Consider the following 14,699-nt stretch of genomic DNA (forward strand, 5'->3'; position numbering starts at 1 on the left):
GAACCCGTAAAATACGATGCGCATTTATTGCGCACTGCACCAAATCGTTTGCTCTCGAATTTGTAACGCGGCGACACACGGGACAGAAATTGAGGCAGGCCCGCGGCAGTTCCCGTGTCTAATCAGATTCTGAATTGCAATATATGGTAGTTTGAGACATGCGAGTGAGGTTGCCAAGACTACATCGGGCTCCAAATTAGGCTCTTAAAGGTAGTATAAAAATCCTAGCCTGAATTATTAGTTAGTACATGACTCGTACCCATTTTTAACTGGTTTTCTTATCTTGGTGGTATTATAAAACACATTATTAGCTATATCTAAAGCCTGGTCTGTGAGCACGCTACTGTGCAACGGGCAGGCCCGCAGTGAGTGTGCGAGTGCGACAGCAACATAATTACCTACGCGCGAGCGATAACAATGGGTAGCTTGGGGTCATTGGACAAAATTCTACGTGCTCACAGACCAGACTATGCACAGGTTTATATGGTACTTAGAACAATAATAATTGATTGTAACTTTAATAACGATAGTACAGTTTTGTAAATCATGATTACCTAGGTACTCGTTAGTGACATGAAGGATGCAAAAAAAAATTCTAATAAAACGCAGCATGTATCGCCCGTATTCACGCCCGTGTGCTCCCAATAAGGCCTTAGTGGTTGAGGCCGCATATTGCATACAGGAACAATTTGAGCGCGTCGTCACTCAGGCGGCAAATGACGGATTTGCGAGCGCAGCTTCACAGTAAAATGCAGCGATTGTGACGTCATATTTTCAGAGCAGCTCCAAGTTACGATGGGAGTACTAGATTTGGGATAAACAGGGATTATTCCAAGAGGGCATACTCATCACTGAGCTCGAACAAAAGGGGTGCAATTCTGAGAATTTTCGAATACCCAAATGTTGGTGCACTATCTTCATTTATAGTAAGAGAAAATACAGGATATAGTCATGCTAATTGTATACAGTTACTACGAATAGGGATGTTTCCTGGGTAAAAAACAAGAGTTTTAATTAGTCCGTCAGTTAGCTTATCAAAAACTACTCGACACCTATTTTTCACTTTTTAAAACCAATGAAAATGTAAAGAGATAAAGCGTGCCAAAGTTCTAAAGAAAAGGCCCGTGACGTCAGTGAGTGCGTAAAAGTGCAGCACTTTGTGACATCGCGCGGAACTTCAAACGTACTATAACTGTGTAATTATTTGTTTGATTGACAATTAAAAATATAAGTACGTGTCCAATATTTTTAATACTAAAATTGAAGGACTAAAAAAATGTTTTTAGGAAACATGCCTATTGTCTTGTATCCAGAAGCTTGAATGAAGCTCGTTACCTACTTTCTTGTTACTTCCACCTTAACGTGTTAAAATGTCCGAAAACGTATAACAAGATGTGTCCAATTACGTAAGTACTCGTATGTACTTATTACACTTAAATTGTCCTTTGTGTGTTCTCCTAGAGCTCATCTGTCTCTCATCATCATCGTCATCTTTTCAGCCATAGGACGTCGTAGGGGCTGTAACCTGTAAAGACTACCGATTTAAATCCTTCAAAATTTTTGAACTTTTTAAAGTTATTTTTGTTAATAACCTTGTAATTTCACACAGCGCCATTCATCTTACTTTAACAAACGTCAAAAATCTGTCAAACTCCAAACAAAAAGCACCGGTTACCGTTAAAACAAGGTGGTGCAACTCAGCCTTAGTCTTAAATTAGTGTCATTAAACTTAAGTTTGATTGATCATATGAATCATAGTCAATGGAGATGAAAATGCATTCTTCAATAATTTTACAATGTAGATATTAGTAAATTCATTTTACTAGACCCAATATTACACTGATGTCCTATGTCCCCTAGATGGGGCAGAGGGCGTCCACAACACAACAGTCCTCCATCGCGTTCGTTCTTGAGATACGCGTTTGATCTCGCTCCAAGTCTTGCCGATTTTCTGGTATCCTTCCATTTGGCCAAATTACTTTTCGCCAAATTTCACTTCGCAAACAACTTATCGCCAAAGTTTCATTTCCCAAATGAACTTTTAGCAACTGTACTTTTCGCAACTAATTCATTTGGTCAAATTATCATTTGGCAAAATTTTACTTGGCAAATGTTTATATAGCAAATGTTTTGTTTAGCCAAATATTATATCCCAAATAATTTGTTTGGTCAAATTGACACTTCACATACTTACCGTTACCCACAAATCAAAGCTTACGGCACATGATCGTGGTTTTCACAAGAATTTTATGTAAATAAAGAGATTGCAGAAAATAGTATTGTTGCAGAAAGTAGGTATTGCAGAAAATAGTAGGTTAGGTTAGGTTAGAACAGTGACCCTTAACGCGCGAAGGCGAGCGAAGCGTGCCGCGGCAGCGGCCGCCGAGCGCTAGAATCACCTCTATTGTTAATGAATAATTTTGAAATTTCGATAAAAAGAATGAAATATAAAAATTAATGAAGAACAAATTTTATATTAACTACCCACTAAACAAAATAATAACCTCAAGCTAATTTGTATTCCATTTTATGCACCAATCAAATTGTTTTGTAAATAGTTTATCGTGAAATATATTTGCCAAATGAAACATTTGGCAAAACATACTTTGCCAAACAATAATTTGCTAAACAATAATATGCCAAAAACGACATTTGTGAATTAAAAGTTTGCAATAAGTTGTTTTGCCAAATGAGAATTTGCCAAATGAAAATTTGCGAAACGTTGTTTGCGATGTGATAATTTGGGAAACGTTTTTTGGCCAAACATTAGTAATCCGTAGGTATAGTGAGTGTCAAGGCAGCCCTATCTCCAGCGTCCCACTAACCGCATTACCGGTAGCCGGTGTGCGCGCGCGGCATCAAAGCACAGTTTTACGATAAATTGGACGCAATAAATTACTGACACTCGTCAAGCCCTCAATGGACGGACATGAAAGGCTTCCTAGTCTATGTACGGATTATATCATTTTTGTTGCAAATTCGCCCTTATTTACTAGTACATAGGAGACCTGTGTTTAGCTAGATGCTGTCTGCACTTCTATGAAACAGTTTGGGAAATCGAAATTCAATATGAGGTAGATTAGATTTTACGCTGTTTCAGTGTGTACGGTCATTCAAAATGCATATACATTATACACCTTATTCAAATTCAAATTAATTTATTTTGCAAGAAAGTTTTTAAAAAGCTCATACGCTACATAGTAGGTAGGTATATTAGTTCATTGATAAAGTTTTTGAACTTTTGCCTAAGCTTTTGAGTTTTTTCGAGGTCGGAAGTTAGTAAAACGTCCATTCCTCGTCGACTCTACATTTTGGAGTATTTTGGAGTGCATGATCTTCTTAGAATTCAAAGGAATGGCATTGTTGTTAATGAAACCATCTATTTTCATCAACCTTTACTAATAACTAAAGCACTAGAGTTTATTGAAGATTAGAAATTACTTATTTAATTCGACCCACTTTCTTGTCCTCAATCGAGATTAATTCTAAACGAACGAAGGCTAATTACGACGCCATTATGTTTCCAAACTCAACTAAACTTCAAACGGTAATGGTAAATTACCGGCTTAATATCAGTTGCCAAATCAATGAGTTTGTATCAGCGAATTAGGATCCAGATGTAATGATTCGGAACTAGCACATATTGTTTGAACACACATTGCAATTCGTCGAGCTGCATGCCGTAAGAGCCAAAGCACACGATGCGATGCGGACCGCAAAGATTTCGCCGTACTTTTATGCATAACAAAGCAGGTATTTGACCGCAATTGCACGTGCTGTTAAGTGAGACGTAGTCTAGGATGGTATAAGCGACACGCACCACTCGTGTGCCCGCCACAGATATTTCTATGTTATACGACGTAGTGACATCGCTCCAGCGTCGCACCGCCTCCGCCACGTATCGTGTGCTTTGGCTGTAATGAAATCAAACTGAAAAATCGACAATACGCAGTGAACATATGAAATGGTTTATTGTTCATATTGCAATGGTTTGCCAATACTGGGTACTGGGGATCATAAGACAGGGCTTTGTTTGGAATAGGATTAATCCCACCTCTCGTTCACACCGCCGCAATGTCTTTGTAGCCAGAATCCACAGTCTGACTAGCAACTAAAACTTAACCAACGATGGTCAAGTTTGTCCTAAAGCCTGGTCCGTGAGCACGTAGAATTTTGTCCAATGACCCCAAGCTACCCATCCTTTTCGCTCGCGCGTAATTATGTTGCTGTCGCGCTCGCACATTCACTGCGGGCGCCCGTCGCACAGTCGCGACAGCAATATAATTACGCGCGAGCGATAAGGATGGGTAGCTTGGGGTCATTGGACAAAATTCTACGTGCTCACGGACCAGGCTTTACAAGAAAGATATACCTAAATCAGAAGAGAATAGGAGGAGTTTGAAGCTAAGTATCACGTGACATGTTAGCTATCTGCCAGTAATATATTTCGGAATACTTACAGTAAAGCACGGCTCATTTTCTTGATGCGATAAAGTCTCGTTAACATATTATTATAATAGCGTCTGCCAGCGGTTTTGCCTGCGTTTGACATATTATATTATGTGACAAATGATACGACCTCGTGATGCCTCGCATTCAAGTTAAATGCTCGTTAAACTTAAACCTCCATTGAATAACAAACAACATATTCACAAAAATAATTGTTAACGCGCAATTTAGTTAAACGACCATTCTATTCCTGACCACTTGACTATTGTTAAATTTGTAATTTAGGAACCGTTAGTTAAATTCCCAATTTGGCAACGTTAAGTTAACCCGTCATAATTCGAGCTCGTCGCTGATCAGCATAATGTGCGGCAACCCAAAGGCTAACCCTCAAATGGACACGGTTAGAATAAACATGTCCGCTTGTAGTGTCACGCACAAGCGGAGCATAAAGCGGAGCGTGAAGCGTAGGTGGAAAATCATCATGTCTTCATGCTTAAGCCGTCGCACCAATTGTAGAGAATAGATGTACGCTTCAGAGAGGGACGCTAGCTTCACTTATCAGTTTTTACGGTTCCTCCTTCAATAGCAAATGAAATAGGGAGGGAGAGAATTTGAGAACTGATGGGAAGTCTGAATAAACATTAATATTAATAACAATTTTTGTTATTGTAGGACTGCTATTTCTGTAACATACATAGCGTAAGTTTGTACTTACGTGGAAACGCTGTTTTCCATGCGTATAGTTTATTTCCAAGTAGATATTGACACTTGATCGCGTACCTATTTGTACGCTCTGATTTCGCGTTGCTGGAACGCGGATCTCTGACTACGATCGATCCTTTATCATTATTCGTAATTATTTTCACATACGAGTAACAAGGTATTAGTTATTTGCTTAGTCCGCTGCCCAGAGACCTTCCTATTCCACCTAAATAATCACCTTCTCGGCAACCCTAAATATCCGCTAGAGCTCCGCTTGAGCAACAACGTGACCTAACCGTTGCCAATCACAAATGTAAATGAGCAGACGGCGCGTCATCATTAATTATAATGGGGCAAATCGACCGATTAATCTATTACCCGCAACGGTGCATCTAACTGCTTCTAAAATAGAGTTTATTTATAACCCATGCCGCACAGAGAGGGTTGATATTCTACCTTGATTGTAGATTCAGTGATTGAAATATGATACGTGATGGAATTAGTGTATTTTCTGATGCTTGTCATTTAATATGTAGAGAGCTGCTCGCTGTAGAGTTCTATGATCGAGGCTATATTACTACACGGATTAAATAATAACACTAACGTATGTTATTTGTTTCAAACACCAAATATGTTTACCAATAATACACTGCAGTGTACACTCATGAGGTACTTTGCTTCAGAGCGAAATGTCGAATAATTGATTTTTCAACTCCAAAACTTTATCCGGGATGGAAAACAAAACGTGCAGCACAAATAGCATGGCAAATAGCATTCCAATCACAATCAAATTGGAAATACTGACTATTATTACTGTACGTTTTATTTCTACAAACCGAATATAACAGTTGTTTACGTGCGCCGCTCTCCCGGACCACAAATCACCGGGTGTTGCCAGCGTGAAAATCTCAAAATATGCCAATATTTCCATCGGCCCGTCGATAAATAACGGCTGTGTTGCCAGCTTTCGCATTTGCGAAAACAATTCGCGCATTGATAGGTTATAAAGTGCGAGTTTTCGCGGATCTCGTAAATTTTGAGTTGATTTGTGCGGATTTTGATGCGCCGTGGCATGGTAATTATGATTTTCCTTTGGTTGAGTTATTTGGAATTCGTTTTCAGCCAAATGACGTCTAGTGCTGCATCATTGAAATTGCTTTTGTGATTTTACTATCTAAATATCTATCAACGCACAGCCTAAACCACTAGACGGATCGGGCTGAAATTTGGCATGCAGGTATTTATTTATTTATTTAGGACAACCAACAAGATAGACACAAGTACAAGCAGAGGGGTTTACATACATATTTTTCTTAGGACTAGGTGCTATCTTAATTACAGGCTGCCACGGCATGCCAGGTAGATGTTATGACGTCCGCATCCGCTAAGAAAGGATTTTACGAAACTCCACCCCTAAGGGAGTAAAACGGGATCCACGCGTACGAAGTCGCGGGCGGCCACTAGTTGTCATCTGGGGGCACGGCAGTGCCCCCGCCAAGTCGAGCGCGAAGCAAACACTGCCGTACCATCCTTTACTGGAACCATTTCGCCGCATTTTCAGGCCCCTATTTGAGAACCTCTGGATAAGACCAGAACGCAGAAATTTTCGTCATCTAGTAAGCTATAATGACATACTTAAAATCCAAAATTTTAAGTCTGTAGATCATTTAGTTCCGAAGTTAAGCGAAAGCAAAGTTTCGCATTTATGACACTCACTCACTGATGATCATCAAAATAGAACTAGTACTTCCCATAAACTCAGAGAGCTGAAATTTGGTACAGAGTTAGGGTTTAATGGCCACTTAAAGGGAAAACTATAAAAACTAGGAAAATCGAAGATCTGGAGTAACAACACCACATTCATAATCAATACTACTAACGCCACACCGGCACCGTGGTGTTCGCCTGTACCGCTCACCGCTAGATGGCGCTAGCACTTTGAGCGTTGATTTTCTGCACCGCGGTGTCCAGATTTTTTTCCTTTCTAGACCGCCCCGTCGATTAAGTTGAATGTTGTGTAATTTGAATTTGGTTGATTTCGTTTATTATATCGTGAGGTTCGCTAAGGTTAAGTTATTATTAAAACAATTCTGATTCGTTGTCCATTTTAAAGGTCGCTGTGTAGCCTGTGTTTAATATCGTAAAAAAAAATGTCGATAATATTAAAGGACGACGATGTTAAATAATTATGCCACATTCTACAAAAAGAAGTGAAATCCCACCAAAAACATTCTGTAAAAAACTAGCCAAGTCTCGATGGAGCTGCTTGTTTATCTCTAAAAAGTAATGAAATCTAGACAAAGTCGTGCCAAGTCTATGGTTCTTTACTGCGATTTCTTTATTATTATAGTTAATGTTGTGTGACTTGGCCGTTGAACAATCTTTATTAAGATAATCAATAATCATGCATAAGTATTATTGAAATACGCAGCTTTATTAAGCCTACAATTGACTGGTTATTAAATCAATGTTTTCCAAGTGGCAATTTTCCATCGTCAATGGGTAGCGGTTCTGGCAACAGATTGGTGCAATGGTGTCATGGAGCACCTGGTTTTGTACCCATCAACGGCCAAGTCACACAACATTAACTATAATAATAAAGAAATCGCAGTAAAGAACCATAGACTTGGCACGACTTTGTCTAGATTTCATTACTTTTTAGAGATAAACAAGCAGCTCCATCGAGACTTGGCTAGTTTTTTACAGAATGTTTTTGGTGGGATATAACTCTTTAACGTTTCTAAATTCTATTGGATTAAGTATTTATTATTTTGAATATTTTATCTTCCTATTTTAACTTCGCTTGCTTCTTCTATTAATGGAACTCAAGATTTAGAGTTCTTAAACCACTCAACTATTTCTTTTCTAATTCTCATACTTTCTTTGACATAATAGGCAGGTATGATTTATAATTGATAATGAATAAAATAATAATGAATGAAATAATGAATAATTAATCACGTTGTCGCCAGTGACCAGTGGCAGTACTCGTAAAGAAATGTCGTGTACAGTGAAATGTAACACTTGTAACATAGTGATCGATGAACTGCTATCCTACGTGCAAAACAAGGTATCAATCGCGGATGAAGAGAGCTTAGTGCGTATTTGTGTTTCGGCTTTCTCAAATGAACAAATAGAAAAATCGAAGAAACTGTTGTTTGACTCTGTGTCTACCGAGTTAAGAAGAATGATACGTAAAGGAAAGGGAAAAGAACAGCGTGCTTTATTGGACATCATAAGCTTTTTCAAGGTAACCGACCCAGACGAATTACCAGTTTTTGTGGCCAGGGATTTACACAAACTACCACCCATAACTTTCGATCATCTTGATGTCTCAAAGCTGTTAAAGGATCTGTTATTATTACAAACGGAAGTAAATATTATTAAATCTTCATACGTTACAACTGAACAACTAGATGCAATCAAAAATGACTATCTTCAGCCTAATAAGATCACTTCATCATCACCACCTTTCTCGGCGGCAAAAATAAACATAAAAAGAGGCGCGTATCGTGATAGTGGCCCTATGGGCTTATCGCATTTGGACGACTCAATGTTCACTAGTCTCCAGAGAGAAAATTCAAGAACAACAGAATGTGAACATAACTTGCGCTACAGAAGTATTATCGATAAAGAGCAATGTGAGGGTAATACGGTCCCAAATGTACGCGATATTCAAACGACTAGCGGTTGCGGCGATGAAGACCGGTCAGCTGAGCGCGATGAGTCATCTGTGCAGGTTATCGCTAGTAAGACGAATGAACAGTCAAAGTCAAAGTCAAAGTCAAAATTTCTTTATTTGTTTAGACTAATAAATAGTTCTTACAAATCGTCATTTTGCTCTTAAGGAGCCTCTACATGTCTCATAATCTTTTTACCCTACCAGCGCTTCGAGACCAACATTTGGCAAGTGCTGAGAAGAAGCGCCGCAACAAACTCAGTCACCACTGTGCAGTGCGGCCGGCCCGATGACTGCGTAGCGAAAAATGACTCTTATGCGCAGAAAATAAAGTCGTCAAAGGAATGGACTGTTGTAGAAAGGAAAGGTCGCCGTACAAAAAACCTCTTTCAGGGTAAAAGTGGCACGGTTGACGTGGATATGTTACTGTAAAAGCTCGAATTGCAGTAAATCCTAAGATATTCCAGTAAAACCTAAGATCTACCAATTCCTAATGGTAAATGTCCCAAAAGGTTTGCGATTCGAACTCTTACCACCATTTCGTTGGTAAATCTTAGGATTTACATTAATGGCACGGTAAATGTTGAAAAACAAAACATGTCATAACGTGCTCAGGGCATCTCATCATCATCATCATCAGAAATTACTTCAATTGAAAAAAATCTAATCTATCTTAATATTAAAGTTGCCCTCTTGGTATTTCTAGTCGCTCACTTAGTAATGTAGTCGCACGGACAAAATTTTAATATCTAAAATGGATTAAACATAACCGACTCTTTGTAAGCTCGTTCTGCATTTAATTAATTATTAATGAATATTCGTCGTTAGTTAAGTTTCGCTTACTCAAATTCATACCGCTCAAGTTATTCAAACAGTATGCCATCATCAGTCGCTAAGTTATTTTTTAGTCGATCGTTTTATAATTCCCCATGAAGAATTACTCATTGTTTTATTCCTAAAACCAACATCTATCAGCTGACAGAGGTAAAACCTAGCATATACTGAATTCGAATGGTAAAAGCTCGAAAAAATCGTGGTATTTTCAGAAATACTTACATTTACCAACTCATGTCGGTAAATCCTAAGACTTACACTTAAATCTTAAGATTAACCGTAGTTCGAGCTTTTACAGTAACAGATACACATGAAAAGTTTAGAGCAGCTGATAGAAAAATACCGATGTTTATTACGAACGTTGATAAAAATACGATTGAATCAGACATCATTGACTATATACAACGTAAAACGCATGAATCCGTTCAGCTAGAAAAAATATCGATAAAGCGGCATTGTGACCATAACGCTTATAAGTTTCTAGTATCGCAGTGCAAAATGCACCTTTATCTGGACGAGAAGTTATGGCCGAAGGGAGTTATCTTTCGACGTTTCATTAATTTCAAGAATAAACGCATTTTCGAAACCGCGAAGGTGGATAACGGAACTGAAAACAAAATTCAATGATTCAAAACGTCCACAAATTTGTCACTTTTAACTGTAAGAATATTAAGAGGTCTACAGAAGCTATACGTGACCTTTGTAAAACCGCTGATGTGATATCACTACAAGAAACATGGCTGCTGCCGGATGAACTGCCGATGCTGAATACTATTAGTGACGACTTTGGGTGCACTGGCGTATCGGCAGTGGACACGACGGCTGGCATGCTGCGGGGTCGGCCTCATGGAGGAGTAGCGATACTGTGGCGGCGTAGTGTGTTTCAAGAAGTTAGTGTTATTCAGTGCAATAATCCTCGATTGTGTGCTATAAAGGTTGTGTTAAAAAACAAAGCTTTCTTAGTGTTTAGTGTGTACATGCCTACGGATGCAGTGGTAAACCTAACGGAATTTACGGATGTACTTAGCGCGGTGAGTGCAATTATAGATTGTTATAGTGTAGACTGTACCTATATTCTGGGAGACTTTAATGCGCACCCAGCGGAATTATTCTATAATGAGTTGCTAGAATTTTGTGTGGATCAAGAATGGCGCTGTATGGACGTTGAATTATTAGGTTTATCGTCAGAGACACACACTTTTATTAGTGAAGCGCACGGTTCCAAGCGGTGGCTCGACCATTGCGTAACTACTAGTGCAGCGGCCCTCTCTGTACTGAGAACTTATGTTCATTATGATGTGTTATGGTCAGATCATTTCCCTCTAGTAATAGAATGTAGTTTAGATGTTGTATTACCCAAGAAAATAGCCAAACAAAATGTAAAAGAGAACCGTATTTTATGGGGAGAGAGAAACCCACAGGAGGTAGAAATGTATAAAAACGAATGTAATAGTAGGTTAAGATTAATCGACTTTCCAATTGAACTTAGTGACTGTTGTGATAATATGTGTAGTAACATCAGCCATGTAAATGTCATTAACAAGTTTTATGACGACATTGTAAATACATTGAGAGAGTCAGCTATTTTGGCTCGTGAAAGTAAAAGACCTGTAAAGAAAGTAGTGGTAGGGTGGAACAAGTATGTAGCCAGGGCTCACGGGGAGGCTAGGCTTAAGTTTCGTCTGTGGGTATGGCATGGCAAACCCACCTCCGGTACGGCTTATAACGATATGTGTAACGCGAGGCGGCGATTTAAATCTAGAATGAAATGGTGTCAGGATAATGAAACACAAATCAAAATGGATAAGTTGGCTTCCCATCACGCTAAAAACGATTTTAGATCTTTCTGGAAACATACAAATAGATTGCAATGTAGGCCCGGCCTCCCCGTGAGTGTTGGTGGGAAAACGGAGCCTGAGGAAATTGCTAACTTGTTTAAAGATAATTTTGTTGTTAAATCTCCTTTGGGACCCTCCCACTCTGTGCTGGATGCTGAGACTATCGTGGAAAGGAAAACCCAAATTACTGTAAAAGACATTGTCTTGACCATAAAATCTATGTCTAGAGGGAAATCTCCCGGACACGATGGTCTCAGTATTGAACACCTAAAGTACGCGGGCCCCCATTTGCCCAGAGTTTTGTTTATGTTGTATAACTTTTGTATAAGTCATAGTCACTTACCGGATAAGATGTTGCGAACAGTAGTGGTACCCATTGTTAAAAATAAAACGGCAGACCTTTCAGACATAAACAACTACAGGCCTATCTCTCTGGCAACGGTTGTGTCTAAAGTGCTTGATAGCGTGCTTAATACACAGTTAAACAAATACGTTAGTATTCATGATAACCAGTTCGGGTTTCGACGTGGCTTGTCCACTGAGATGGCTGTTCTGTGTGTCAAGCACGCTGTCAATTACTACGCTAAACGTGGCACACCAGTGGTGGCGTGTTTTCTGGATCTTTTGAAAGCTTTCGACCTGGTTTCATACGATTTGCTCTGGAATAAACTCGAAAAATCTCAATTACCGAGAGAACTTTTGAATATCTTTAAATACTGGTATAGAAGCCAGGTCAACAATGTGAGATGGGATGGATGTATGTCTGACCCGTACAGGTTGGAGTGCGGGGTGAGACAGGGAGGGTTGAGCTCACCAACGCTCTTCAACCTGTACGTAAATGAGCTGATAGAGGAGCTCAGCGGCACCAGAGCGGGTTGCTACATTGATGGCGTCTGTGTAAATAATATCAGCTACGCAGATGATATGGTGCTTCTGAGCGCTTCCGTTTGTGGACTGAGGAAGCTCATGGCTATATGTGAGACATACGCTAAGTCCCATGGATTGGCGTACAACGTGCGAAAGAGCCAGATCATGGTCTTTGGGGAGGGAAGCAGGAGGCCAAACTTATTGCCGAGCGTCTTTCTCAATGGTTGTGAGATTCAGCGCGTAAACAGGTTTAAATATCTGGGCCATTTACTGACTCCTGACCTAAAAGATGGTGATGATGTTGAGAGGGAACGCAGGGCGCTGTCGGTAAGGGCGAACATGCTGGCTCGTAGGTTCTCACGCTGTTCAAAGGCAGTAAAGGTAACTCTTTTCAGAGCCTACTGCACTAGCTTCTACACGTGCAGTCTGTGGGCTGATTGTTCGCGTGTGTCGTATGGCGCTCTGCGCGTCCAATACAACAACGCGTTCAGGGTGCTGATGGGGTTGCCCAGATACTGCAGCGCATCGGGCATGTTTGCAGAGGCGCGAGTAGATTGTTTTTACGCGACCATGCGGAAGAGGTGCGCCTCCCTGGTGCGCAGGGTTCGGGGCAGCCCCAACAGCATCCTGTCTATGATAGCGAGTAGACTGGACTGCCGTTATATTAATTACTGCTGCACTACATCCGCAGGAGTTGTGCAAAAAAAATAATAAAATTAATGAATAGTTTAGATGTTTCAACTATAATTATTACTAACATAGGTTAAGTCCTTTATAACTAACAAATAATGAGTCATGTTACTTGAATAAATAAATTATATTATTATTATTATTATAATAAATTTCCCGATTATCTATTGAAATAAAATAATGATAACAAATTCTCAAAAGGACTAAAAGAGCTTTTAAGTACAAAATGTTACTACACTATATATAAAAGAATATCTAGATGATAAAATAAGTTGAGTGAGTATATTAATCTAATAATTAAAAAAGCCTCCTCTCTTATATTTTATATTTTTAAATTGCAGCGCCCAACAGGGTCCATAATTAACTGTATTATCACATTGTAACACGTATATTACTATAATGGAAGCAATAAACGTATTGAGTATTGAGATAAAGATATACAGTAGAATTTAAAGGAATTGTTTTATAAGAGTCCATTGGTTTTCAGTTTGATGGCTTTATCTACGTCAAAATGAATGGACATTGTATTCGATTCCGAACTGAGATCGCCCTTTCCGATAATGCCGACGCGCACTTCTTCCGTTCTTTATTGCACGATTAAACGAAATTGAACAACACGGGAAGTTACTACGACATGGGGTTTCCCTTCCATCTCTTGTTCAGTTTATTTTATGAGCCATAAAAGGCATCTGCAATCTTTATTATAATTTTATAGTAAGCATCGTTTCAATTTCATCTGATAGTACACACAATTTGGTTGTAAGGGTAAATACTTGTGATATTGTTCATATTATGAGCGTATGGTGTTCGGTTGGAGTAAGCTACTGTGTCGCTACGATACTAGATTATTGTGGACCTTGTAGAGATACGCTGAATTTCTCATTAGTTAGAATAGCAAAGAATATTTTTTTATTTGCCTATTAATAGTTGCTTCGACTTAAAGCGAGTGAAAGAGCACAGTAGTTATACATATAAGTGTGTATACCATCACACTGTCCTCTCAGGGTAGGTAAGTATGCAATTCAATGCATTCCTCATAAAAAAGTTACTAGCGACTTGGTGGTTTTACTGTACCAAATTGGTACGTTTCAGCCAATTGACGTCCACTGCTGTAAAAGGCCACCCCCAAGGATTTCCACAATGTCCTTTCTTGCGCTGCCCGCATCCAGGTACCTACTTCCCGCGACTTTAACCAGATCGTCGGTCCACCACCAAATGTGTTCAAGCCCCACTTGCCTCATCAGCAAGTACTGAAAGAACTCCAAAGTGTCCCTTCAGTACTAATTCGTAACTGTCCATAAATTCAAGATAAAAACAAATCCTCTCTTAAATTCAATAAAAGTCTCCCGTTGCAAGCGTCCCGGGAAACAAGGCACAACAAATAAATAACGCGAACACTCAATACATTTCCTGGACATAGTCTCTACTGAGAATTTCTAGATCTTGCTGCGTCTGATTTATTGTCCTTATTTTCTTGTCATTCGTTGAAAATGGACAGATTTTACGAATTCCTTACACCTGTTGTTCTAGGTTAAAATTGAGATAACTATGACTCTACCAAACCAACACCTAATAAGTTTTGTAATTTTTTTTTGGTTTTTGTGTTTTAATAACCTTTAAGATTCATTTCCTTTCCTTTT

The 14,699-nt window shown here is 39.2% G+C and overlaps 1 protein-coding gene across 1 annotated transcript; it reads left to right on the forward strand.

The window, feature by feature from the left end:
• Positions 1–12,147: 12,147 nt before the first annotated feature.
• On the forward strand, positions 12,148–13,080 carry LOC135080188 (uncharacterized). The gene has a single exon (XM_063974870.1). The coding sequence runs from the start codon at positions 12,262–12,264 to the stop codon at positions 13,078–13,080; it is 819 nt and encodes a 272-aa protein (XP_063830940.1). The 5' UTR covers positions 12,148–12,261.
• The last annotated feature ends 1,619 nt before the right edge of the window (positions 13,081–14,699 follow it).

This window comes from Ostrinia nubilalis, chromosome 17 (genome assembly GCF_963855985.1).
Source record: "Ostrinia nubilalis chromosome 17, ilOstNubi1.1, whole genome shotgun sequence".
Lineage (NCBI taxonomy): Eukaryota > Metazoa > Arthropoda > Insecta > Lepidoptera > Crambidae > Ostrinia > Ostrinia nubilalis.

Excerpts from the sequence above, each read along its gene's own strand:
- LOC135080188 (XM_063974870.1), top strand. The coding sequence starts at position 12,262 with ATGTCTGACCCGTACAGGTTGGAGTGCGGGGTGAGACAGGGAGGGTTG.